This window comes from Euprymna scolopes, chromosome 19, assembly GCF_053919585.1.
Source record: "Euprymna scolopes isolate OS-2025 chromosome 19, ASM5391958v1, whole genome shotgun sequence".
NCBI lineage: Eukaryota > Metazoa > Mollusca > Cephalopoda > Sepiida > Sepiolidae > Euprymna > Euprymna scolopes.
The window spans coordinates 117213202-117225701 of record NC_136500.1 but is presented as its reverse complement, the minus strand read 5'-3'; the positions used below and the strand labels follow the sequence as shown (position 1 = coordinate 117225701).

The 12500-nt window shown below is 36.6% G+C and overlaps 2 protein-coding genes across 3 annotated transcripts in view; one reads left to right on the top strand and one right to left on the bottom strand.

Moving 5' to 3' along the window:
- The window catches only part of LOC145239898 (alpha-tectorin-like), a 425326-nt gene that overhangs the window by 356081 nt on the left and 56745 nt on the right, over positions 1-12500 (bottom strand). The gene's annotated exons all lie outside the window — the stretch shown is intronic.
- Positions 1-12500, top strand: part of LOC145239896 (uncharacterized) — a 72017-nt gene that overhangs the window by 39110 nt on the left and 20407 nt on the right. The window contains exons 10-11 of the mRNA XM_080103515.1: positions 11555-11726; positions 12479-12500. The exon at positions 12479-12500 is cut by the window's right edge and continues 11 nt beyond it. Coding sequence (XP_079959641.1) covers positions 11555-11726; positions 12479-12500 — 194 coding nt within the window. The remainder of the gene's footprint in view (positions 1-11554; positions 11727-12478) is intronic.

Here is a 12500-nt window from a genome sequence, read left to right as displayed (position 1 = left end):
GCAGCAGTTGTTGTTTAATGCTGAGTAAAATTTTTTGATATGGGTTCATCTCTCATAAACAAAATAAACATAGTCCGTAGAAGAATAGCAAATGACAAGGCAGTACACCTTAATGTTGTGGCTTCACACATTGAGTTGATCAGTTTGCGTAGGATGTTACTCCTGATTCTGATTTCCATTTTTGTCTTTTTATCATGTGCTTTGCATGAAAAGGTGACTCTCGAGTTACGCCAAGGTAGACAAGGTTGATGTAATTCTTTATATTAATTCAAGATATCGATAAATTGCTAAATTTTAATAATACATATGTAAAAGTGACAGAATCTACACATAGAAAAACTAGTAAAACATTTTCTTTTCGATATTATCTTATCATTTTTTAACATTTTAATTAATTTTGATCTGTTGAGTACTGAATCTGAAACGCACACAAAATATAGAGCATAAGTAAATGATATAATAAAGTCCATTAAAATATTTACCCAACAATTATTTTGTTACTTTCTTAAAAATCATTTTTTACGGTTCAAGCTCCTTTATAAATCTTAATGTAAATTCATCTGGATTTGCTAGATCTAGGGTAAAGTATCTGTTATTTAAATTAAAAAATTTTTTTTATCTGGTTCAAAAGTTATTGGGTTAATACATTCATTAAGATTAAACAATAAATTTTCAACTTTGTTTATAATCTGAAAAGTTGATGAACTATCGATAGCCTTCCAAATAATGAAAACAGTCATGTATATATGTATGGTGGATTCTCTCATCGAAGACGATGAATGAGGGTTCAGTATGCAATCTTCAGCAGCTACCAAGATCTGTGACACCACATGCGTAATTGGAATCCTGTAGACGTCTGGCACACTCCTCCGCAGATGGTGAACTTTCATATGCTCGTAGGTCACAGATGCCTTCTCAAATGAACAGATAACCCTGCTTTGCTGTGTGCTCTGAAACCACAAAGGCATGCATATTCATTTTTAGGTGGATGTTTCTTGTGTTTTGCCTTCATATTTGCACGAAGGGTGTCCCTATGACAAAGGCGGTTATGTTCAAATTCTTTGGTCCCCAGGAAACACGTCTTCCTCCATTTTCTGCGATCCTCTGCTGCACTCTCCCAGGAACTCAGAGAAATTCCACAACGTTTCAGGTTGTCTTTTCGTTTATCTTTGTAACGAAGCAGGGGACGCACTATTGGACGGACAGAATTTGTCAGCTGCCCATAAAAAAGTTTCTTAGGAACTCTTGAGTCATCCATCAAGATGACCCGACCACCGCATTTGTATCCTGATCAAAAATGATTCAATACCAGTGATTTCACATCTCTCCAGTAATTCACTATTCGGAACACAATCCTGCCATCCAACATTGCAGATAAAACGCAGACATCTCATATGGAAGGAGTCAAGCTGATTTATATGCTTGCGGTACAAGGTCCACGTTTCGGCACCATACAGAAGAGTAGGCAGAACAACAGATTTGTAGACTGCCACCTTTACTTTTAGAGACACATCGTGGCTGTTCCAGAGTCTGTGTCGCAACCTACCAAATGCCTCACTAGCTTTATTAATTCTACATTGGATGTCCTTTTCAAATTTAGCATCATCAGACACAATAGAGCCGAGGTATGTAAAAGAAGATACTGTTTTCAAAGCTTTACCATCAACATATACCACTGGTTGTGAAGAGGACGTAGTTTGGTTTTGACTGGTGAATAAGTTCAGTCTTTTTTTATGCTGATTGTAAGACCGAAGGCCTTACATGCACCAGAAAAGTTGTTGAGGATGTTCTGCATGTCATCAAGACTATGGGTGACAAGAGCACAGTCATCAGCATAAAGGAGGTCAAGAACAGTCTGCACATAAGTCTTGGTTTTGGCCTTGAACCGTTGCTGGTTAAATAATCCTCCACTTGATCGATACTCAATACCTATGCCTCCTGGGGTGTTCCTGAAAGCTGTCTCAAGCATCACCGAAAAGAAAAGAGCAAATAGGATCGGAGCAAGGACACATCCTTGCTTAGTTCCATTTGACACTTCAAATGGTTCACTTTGTTCTCAGCCAGATCGTACTGTCGCCACCATTCCCCAGTGAAAGGAGAAAATCACATTCAACATCTTGTCCGGAATACCAAGCCTCCTCAAAAACTATATACTAGCAAAAGTACCAGTTGTTGACTGGGTTCAAAAACAGCCTACAGAAAATGGACTCTGATTTATGAAAGTATGATAGGTTATGAAAAGGGATGGTTTTAAAGAGATAGCTTCGAATTTGGGGGTATCAAAACCAAAGCAAAATATGATGAAAATAAAAATAAAATAGATAAGTCCATGACTTATTATACCATACCTGTTCACACTGAAACACTTATCACAATATTCTGTGGATCTATATTAAAAAACCTTGTTAAACTTTGTGACATATTTCCATTCTATGGAGTTTTTACAAGGTGGTCACCACTTATCAAGGCCCGGAAGCCACTCAGGGATAAGGGTTATTGTAAGTACAGTACGTTAGTGTGGATATTTGGAGCGTCTACTTAAGTGGGCGGTTCATCAGGAATTTGTTTACGTTGGACTTGAAGACATCCAAGTTGTAGTCAGGAGGGAAGCAGGCAGATGGTACAGAGTTCCAGAGGCGTGCAGTTCTAAGAAAGAAGCTTTGTTCATGGAATGTACGTTTTTATTTAGGCATAGATAAAGAGTGGGGAAAGTTTTTGACAGTGGATTCAGCTAGACGGGTGTTTTTTGTAAAAGATTGGCGAGGGGAGACCAGAGATTGGAGTTCAGACGAGCACCTGCCAAGGAAATAACAATAAAACAAAGACAGGCTTGCAACGTCTCTTCTGTGGGAGAGAGGTTGCAGGGAAGAGAAAAGGGCATCCCCCACTAAGCCATGAAGTCTATTTTGTGCTCTGTCAAAGCAGGATAGGCTGTTTTTAGCAGCTCCTGCCCAGATATGGCAACAGTATTCCATCCTTGGACGTACTGGGCTTTTATATAGATAGGGAATTGCATCAGTAGTGAGATATCTTCTGGAGCGGTAGAAGGATCCCACCATCTTTCCATCGACCTTGGCAACAGACTTGATATACATGCTCCATTTCAGATCAGGAGTGAAGATCAAGCTCAGAAGCTTGTCAAAACATGGGGCTTCTCCTAGACGAGAGCCATCCATTTCAGTTGATGCCAGATGGGGATCAGAGCGTTGATGATGTAAAGATAGCAGTAATGTTTTAGATGCATTAAAGGTAACCAGTCACGTCTTCCCCCACTGAACCACTCTTCGAGATCAGAGGAGAGAGAATCAGAGAGTACTTTGTCATTTACAGCCTTTGATGTGTTGCTGTAGATGGTCGTGTCATCAGCATAGATGTCAACGAATGATTTAAGTATGTGTTTAGGTAGATCATTGATGTAGATCAGGAAGAGAGTTGAGCCCAGGATGGACCCTTGAGGGACTCCAGCATTAATACTGCAGACCTCTGATTTTTGTCCATCAACCACTACTCTTATGAGCCTATCAGAGAGAAATGATAGAGAGAATATTTTCAGTTATACCGTAGCTGGAGATCTTGTGAAGTAGGCCCTTATGCCATACCTTGTCAAAGGCCTTTGATATGTCAAGAGCAATTGCTATGTCAAGAGATTCACTAATCCTATGAGATATAACGGTTAGCACATCTGCAGTAGATCTTGCAGAACGGAAACCATATTGTGTGTCACTAAGAAGGTTATTTCTGCTGAGGTGGTTGACTATTTCTCTATTTAATATGGATTCCAGCAACTTACTCATGACACACAGGAGACTTATTGGTCTGTACTGAGAGGGAGATGACTTATCACCTGAGTTCTTAAATACAGGGCATACTGAGGAGGTTTTCCAGGGTGTTGGAAAGCACTTCTCTTTAAGGCAACATTTAAACAGTTTCGTAAGTATGGGAGCAAGTTCTGGTTGAAGCTTTTTTAGCATTATAATTGGGATGCCGTCAGGGCACGTAGCTTTACTGGAATCAAGGTTCTTGATTAGCTTGGTGACCTCATGCACAGATATTTGCATGTTACCTAGCGTGTTCTGTGTTATAGGAGGAAATATGGGGAGTTGATGGCCTTCGTCGCATAGGGTAGAATTAGCTGCAAAGTTCTTGGCAAATAGTTTGGCCTTGTCTGAAGCTGAGGAGATAACCTCTGGTCCGTTGATAATGGTTGGGATAGAATACACACTTCTGTTCAGGATCCTATTTGTTATTTGCCAAAACTGGTGGGAACCAAGCCGCTGATCAGCTACTTTGGATTTAACAGACTGGGCATATAGGTCTCTTGCATTTTTTATTACTCTTTTACAGTGGTTACTGGCGTTCCTGAAAGCAGCTTTAGTCTCAGTACATCTACTATGTTGGTAGCTATGGAAAAAGTGATTTCTGTGCATGATGGCAGCAGTACATTCTGGGGAGAATCATGGCTGGCTGTTAGGTTTTTGTTGGGATTTTTTAGATGGTATAAATCGGTCTATGCCTACAATTAACCATTCGGTCAGGTCTGATACTATAGAGGACACATCATTTTTAAACATGGAATGCAGAGGTAGATCAGATATAAATGTACGGAAGCTATCCCAGTCAGCCATGGAGTATCGGTATACAGTACGGTAGAGGGGTACGTCTGGGGACTTATTACATTTCATTTTTATCTTAACTGATATGACAGAGTGGTTGGAGGATCCTAGAGGAGAAAGAATGGAACATGAACATAGCTCAGGGGAAGTTGAGAGAAAAAGGTCTAGGAGGCTTGCATATTGACCTGTAGTATCGGGCACACGGGTGGGCTCGCAAACAATCTGAGTGAGGTCATAAGCAATGGCAAAATCATGACAGAACCTCCCCTCATCGTCCGTCTTATTTGAGTGGGTCAGCCATTCCACGTTATGGACGTTGAAGTTACCACAGATGTGGATGTTAGCCGAGGGGTGTTGTTATGATTTAATTTGTTGTTAAGAGTTATCCCCCTTGGGATTGACATTCATAATAAAAGCGCCCTCTGTTTCATTTTCCCGCTCGATCCTTTCAAGAGCGTACGTGTATTTTACAGTTAATAAAACCTTTCTAAAAGGCAATTCTTTACTTACTGATACTCTTCACTTCAATTTTATTAACTGTAAAAAAAAAAAAAAAAAATAATGGATCGAATCTTACGTCCCGACAGATTCGAGGTGGAACCTACATGCCCTAATTCCGAAAAATCCTATAGGCATTGGAAATTAACCCTCCAGAATTATATCCGCTCACATAATAACGGATTAATCGAAAACACTTCAGATAATTTCTTTGCCTTGATCAATTGTATTTCAGCCTCTGTTTTCGATTTAATAAGCGATAAAACCGACTACGATAGTGCATTAAGAACATTGGACGCCGCTTATTTAAAACCTGAAAATATTGTTTATAATAGATATCGATTGATGACGACGAAGCAACAAACAACACAAAATATAGATGCCTTCATACTACAATTGGAAATGCTTGCCAAAACATGTAACTTCGAAGCGGTTTCTGCTGAAGAAAACAAAAATCAATACATTCGGGAAGCTTTCATCGGTGGAATTTCTTCTTCATCCATCCGACAACGACTGTTAGAAAAACCCATCCTGACTTTACAAGACACATATGCCACCGCCAGATCTCTTGAACAAGCAGAAAAGCATTCGATAAGCTACGCAAATAACTTTACTGTAGCAGCTACAAATAATCCTTCGGGCTACAATCGTATAGCTGTGACTAAAGAAAATATGCATCCAAAAGGGGTTTGTTTTTTCTGTGGAAAATCATGTCATCCTCGATATTTATGTCCTGCATGAAACGCCGAATGTAAAAAATGCAAAAAAAATGGTCATTGGGCTAAAGTGTGTAAATCTTCTATTTCTAACACTCATACTGCTGTTCTTTATGACGACTCTGACTACCCCTCACCTTCTCTATCCTGACTAGGAACTAACTCCAAAGATGTCACATTCACTCAATGCCAAATTAACGGGCACTTCGTGAACGCTATGGTGGACTCCGGCAGTGTAAAAACATTCATTAATGAAAATACTGCTAAAAAACTTAAACTCTTCACAATACCTAAAAACAAAACTATAGCTCTGGCTGCTTCCGATCAACATGCTAAAATAACTGGCGAAGCTGTCGTGGATTTAATACTGAAAGATAAAACCCATTCTGGAATAACAATTGAAATCATTGAAAACCTTTTCATTGATTTAATAATCGGAAAAGACATTTTAAAAAAATATAAAAAAGTAACACTTAAATTCGACGGTCCTAGAGACAAACTTATAATTGGAGCTATAAACACGAATAATTTTTTTCCTACCATAAACGTTCCACCCCCTCCTCTCTTTTCTAATCTTTCTCCTCATACTACTCCTATTGCGACAAAATCCCGACGTTACACTTTTGCCGCCAACAAATTCATAAAAGAAGAGACTGCTAGAATGTTGAAAGAAGGCATAATTGAACCTTCGATATCTCCGTGGCGAGCGCAAGTTCTTGTAACTTCGAATGAGAATCATAAGAAAAGAATGGTAGTCGACTACAGCGATACCATTAATAGATTCACGGAACTAGACGCTTACCCAATGCCTAATATCAATAAGATGGTAGACGACATCGCTCAATATAACATCTTCTCTACTCTCGACCTAAAATCTGCTTATAACCAAATACCTATAAATCATGCTGATCGTAAATTCACTGCGTTTGAAGTAAGTGGCAAACTTTTTCAATTTACTCGTCTTCCTTTTGGCGTCACCAATGGAGTAAGTGCTTTCCAGAGGAGCATAGACTATATTATAGAAAAAGAAAATCTAACCGATACCTTTGTGTATGTTGATAACGTAACTATATGTGGAAAAAATCAAGAAGAACACGATTACAATCTTCAAAAATTCTACAAAATTGCTAAACAATATAACATCACTTTAAATGAAAATAAAAGCATAATTTCTTCTAGTTCTATTACTCTACTCGGCTACACCATAGAAAATAATCAAATAGCTCCCGATTATCAAAGACTAAAACCATTACTCGAAATGCCACCTCCGCTGAATCTTAAATCTCAAAAAAGAATAGTTGGAATGTTTTCCTATTACTGCAAATTCATTAAAAAATTTTCTGATAAAATTTTATTACTAAATCAAAACAAAGAATTTCCACTACCTCCATCTGTATTAAAATCTTTTCAAACATTGAAAAATGATCTAAAAGACGCCACTTTAATAACGGTAGATCCAAATAAAGAATTTGAAGTAGAAACGGACGCTAGTAACTATTGCATTGCTGCAACACTAAATCAAGAAGGTCGTCCTATTGCATTTTTTTCAAGAACTCTCAATACTAACGAAATTAAGCCCCATGCAGTAGAAAAAGAGGCAGCCGCTATTGTAGAAGCTCTCCGTAAGTGGCGACATTTTCTACTCGGCAGGCACTTTAAAGTCATCACAGATCAGAAGAGCATCAGCTTCATATTCGACAATAAAAGAAAATCAAAGATTAAGAATGACAAAATATGTCGTTGGCGTATAGAATTATCCCAATACAATTTCACTATAGTTTATCGACCTGGACCTGAAAATATTGCTGCTGACACATTCTCTCGCATCTCTGCTCTTACTTACAATCTACAAGATCTTCGTGATTTACATAAACAATTATGTCATCCTGGTGTTTCAAGACTAAGCCATTTTATAAGAACGAGGAACCTCCCTTTTACTTTGGATCAAATTAAGAATATTACTGACTCTTGCTCATCCTGTCAATTACTGAAACCCAAATTCGCCAATACCAATGGAGGGACTCTCATTCAAGCCATATTACCTTTTCAACGATTAAATCTTGATTTTAAAGGCCCTCTACCTACTTCTATACATGGCAACAAATATCTACTTACTCTAATTGATGAGTATTCCCGTTTTCCTTTCGCTTTTCCTTGCAGAGATATGACAAGCAAAACCATTATCCACTGTCTAAACAAACTCTTTTCAATTTTTGGTTTGCCTGACATGATACATACTGACCGTGCTTCTGATTTCTTAGCAAGAGAAATAAAGGATTTTTTACACAAAAAAGGAATTGCTACTTCTAAAACAAGTAGATATCATCCTGAAGGTAATGGACAGATTGAAAAACTCAACGGTACCTTATGGAAGGCTATTCAAACAACATTACATTCTAATCAAATGAAACTACCTTATTGGGAAGACATACTACCGGACGCACTTCATTCAATTAGATCATTACTTTGTACTGCCACTAATATGACTCCCCATGATAGACTATTTAAATATAGTCGTAAATCTGCTTCCGGAATTTCAATTCCTTCTTGGGTTAAACCAGGCCCAATATATATTAGAAACCACACTAAAACAAGTAAACATGACCCTCCTGTAACGCCTGCCACCCTAATAGATGTCAACCCCCACTACGCTTATGTTCAACTACCTTCTGGTACTGAAACCACTGTCAACGTTCGAGACTTAGCTCCAAACTCATCAAATGAAGAAAACTCTAATAATAATCCTACTACTTCAGAGACTTTATTTGAACCTTCTACTAATGAAAACATTGGTCATGAGGAAGACAAAAATCAATCGTCTGATCTTGAAGAAAATCAGATTTCACTAAAAAATAATACTGAAAATCAGCATTCCTGCCAATCTGTGCGGAGGTCGTCCCGAGTTCGACAATTCCCTAGTAAATATAAGGATTTTGTGACTAAATACTGAAAAAAACTGCAGTTTGGGTTCATATGTTATTTGTAAATAAAATGATTCTTATGTGATTGTAAAAAAAAAAAAAAAAAAAAAAAAATTTGTCTATAATTAATTACCCCTTACTTGAATACTTTAGGACGGGGAAAATGTTATGATTTAATTTGTTGTTAAGAGTTATCCCCCTTGGGATTGACATTCATAATAAAAGCGCCCTCTGTTTCATTTTCCCGCTCTATCCTTTCAAGAGCGTACGTGTATTTTACAGTTAATAAAACCTTTCTAAAAGGCAATTCTTTACTTACTGATACTCTTCACTTCAGGTGTGGAGACAGGATGTGGTCTATTTTCTCAGATATGCTCTTAAAGATAGTAACTCCGCTGTTGTGGGGCCGATAGAGGGTAAATATAAATGCAGTGGTGTAAGCAAGTGCAACTCTGAAGCACATATAAGGTAAATTAGGATCTTCTCTAGAGATATCCCTGCCACATGGGAAGCCATCTTTAATGTAGGCATATATTCCATGCCCATGGCGATCTTAGGGGTCAGATTTAGATGTTAAGTTGGAGTATCCTTTAATTATGAACTCATCTAGGGAAGTGGTCGGCCCTATTCCAGTTTTGCTTAGAAAGAATATGTCCGGTGTCGTCACCTGTAATTGGGTTTCAACCTCTGGAAGGTTGGAACGTAGACCCCTGATGTTGGAGAAGGAGATATGGTAGTAGGGGTCTATGTTGGAAAATGGGGTTCTAGGTTTATTCGAGTTTTTTTTTCTGGAGATGTTTCATGTTGAGGTTTTGGGATTTGTGGAACAGGTCAGCATACTTGGTTAGAGCAGTACAGAGAGGGAAAGTAAGAGAGAAGATAGGATTTTTTTTTTTGTAGCACATGAAAAGGTAAAGCCGTACCAATTACCCACTAGTATGGCATCGAGAGGCCCCACCAGAGACTACTGCATGGTCCAGAGTCCATTCACCAAATGGCAATACAGCAGTCCCAGTACTTTGCGCCTGCTCATAGGACAGCCTCCTTAGTGGTTAATCCAAGGTTCGGGTCCCTGACTATCAGGCGGATAATGTCAGCCTAGACAAAACGTTTACCTCCAGCATCCTTACTAGTGATATGGCCACAAGAATAGACATAGAGACAGAAAAATTTCCGACATATCAGACTACATTTTACCAAGTACTACCGATCTTTAAAAGCAGCTTTTTCTTCACCCTTTGTCAGAAAAATCACTCATTTGCATGATTGAGGGGCAAAAAATGAGAAGCGAGAGTTACTGGAGCTGCCAATAACACATCCACTGTATTATCTACTCTCCATTAAAAAAGGGGGGGATGGGTACAAGGGACTTATTAATATCTACTTAATAAGAGTCCGGGGCTCAATTATCAATTCAGGACGCTTTCGAAGATAATCTCCCCTCCCATATTAATGGGTGGATGTTTTGGCATTATTATATCTCGAGTTTGAATAATTCGAGCTTCACCTTATAATTAAAATCCAATAATTAACTTTTATCAATTTGTGAAGTCGGCTTAATATTAATTTACATTTGGGTTTAGATAATTATTCAAGATTTTAATTTGGGAGGTTCTCGTTTACATAGATGACTTTTTTTTCCGTTTTACATGTATCAAGACGGTATTGGTTAACAGCATATTTGACAAAGATTTCAGAACAGAACAAAAAAGCAAGACAAGATAGGTAAAATTTAGTTACGAGATTTTAAGTCAAAGCTGTAATAAGAAAACAGTGATAATTAGTACAAATTAGGTTCAAAAGTTGGAAACATTTTTTAACCTTAGCTGAAGAGTCTGGAAACAGCAACCTACCCTTTATTATGGTCATATCGGAAGTGGGAACCTAGCAGACTCATTCTAGCTACATAAGGATATGGTGGGCGTTGTGTGTGTATTTTGGCGGTGGGGGGGGGTAATGCTTTTATTTATTTTTTATTTTATTTTATTTCTTTGTCTATTTTTTTTCAGGCGCGAACGAACACCCAATAATTTTATTATACCATATTTCTTCAAACTGAAACATAATTATCAAAGTACACTTACGCAGATAAATATGAAAAGTCTTTATCAAAGTTTGTGCCTATTTCCATTCTATGGAGGCCAGGCGCGAACGAAGATTCCACAATTATACTATACCATTCCTATTTAAGTTAAAACATATTTATCAAAGTAGTATTATGTGCATCTATATCAAAACACTTGTAAACGTTTTGTTTTTTTTAATTTTTAAATTTTTTATTTCCATACTTTGTGGACCAGGCGCGTACACAGACCCCACAATTTTAATGAATCATCATTATGCCAGATCCAACATACCCATTCCTGTGTCTCAATACATCTATCATTATGTGTGATCAGTTTTCTATAATAGTCAAGCATATAGGAGCCTAATCGTGACCAGACACACACATAGACGTTCAGCTTTATATATATATGTGTATGTGTGTGTGTGTGTGTATGAGAAGTATCATTTTCGCATACTTGGGCTCTTTTGCGATGTAAATTGTACTAAATATGACAAAATCTATGAACGTTCTTTTAAACTGTTATATTTTATATCAATATTATTTGTGTTCATTTGAACAGTAAAGATTTTCACCATTTTATTCCAAATTAATGATCCTTCATTTTGGAATACGGTTCACATCATCTTCAAATATATGCAAACAGATACATATGATAAGAATTAATTTATATCCACTGCTTTTCAGAAAGAGTAAATAGTATTGATTTACTATGCTAATTTATTTTATATTTTCTTTTAGCTTGATAAAGAAACTTTAACACCAGACTGCTCGGAAAATGTCAAATGTGAAAAGGGTGATAAATCAACTCCACTTCCAGCGTGTAAAAAGAACGAGGATTGTTTAATTCAATCTGGTAAACGTGTCTGTCAGTGTCCATCTCTTTTCAAAACAGAGAACAACAAATGCCTTGGTAATATCAAACTTCTACCAATATATCTAAATATTTTCAACAACTAATATATAATACGTTTAACTTAATATCTTGTACTTATACTTAAGTTATAAAAAGTTTCAAATGCTGATCATACATATTTAAAACAATGACAAATATAAGGCGTTATAAATATTAATTCAGATTCATTCCTGTCAGTTAATTCCTTATTTTACCTTAAATATAATTAGCTAAAATTGTGTGTAATAATGTAAGATTGAAGCCAAATTATTAAAGGCTAAAACTTTCTCATCAATTTACATCTGCAAATTTTTTATTAATTAATTAGTCAAATACTATTTTCTTTTAAATAAACAAAATATGTTATATTGGATTATATTGCTTTAAATTACCGCGAGAAACAATTTTTCGAATCCTTAAATTTAATTTTTACGATTTAAGTTATAATCTTTAAATATTTTCACTATCTTACTGATAATAGCTCCTGAAAATCTTTTTCGTATGCATATTAATATTTTGGGGTAAAATATTAATCTTCTAGAAGGTTAAAATTAGGATAAGGGTTAGAGGATGCGACATTCGAAATCATATTTTCACTTGCTCTTCTACTGTAAAACCTCATAAAATATTTTTTAGATAATTAAATGCAATCATGAATTTGAAATTGCCTTAACTATTTTATATCATTCTTGAATATGATTTGTTTTTCCAAGAAATAAAATTTGTATTTGAAATATATTATTAAAAATATAAATATAATTTTATTTCAGTACCAACTTTTCCTGCAAAGAA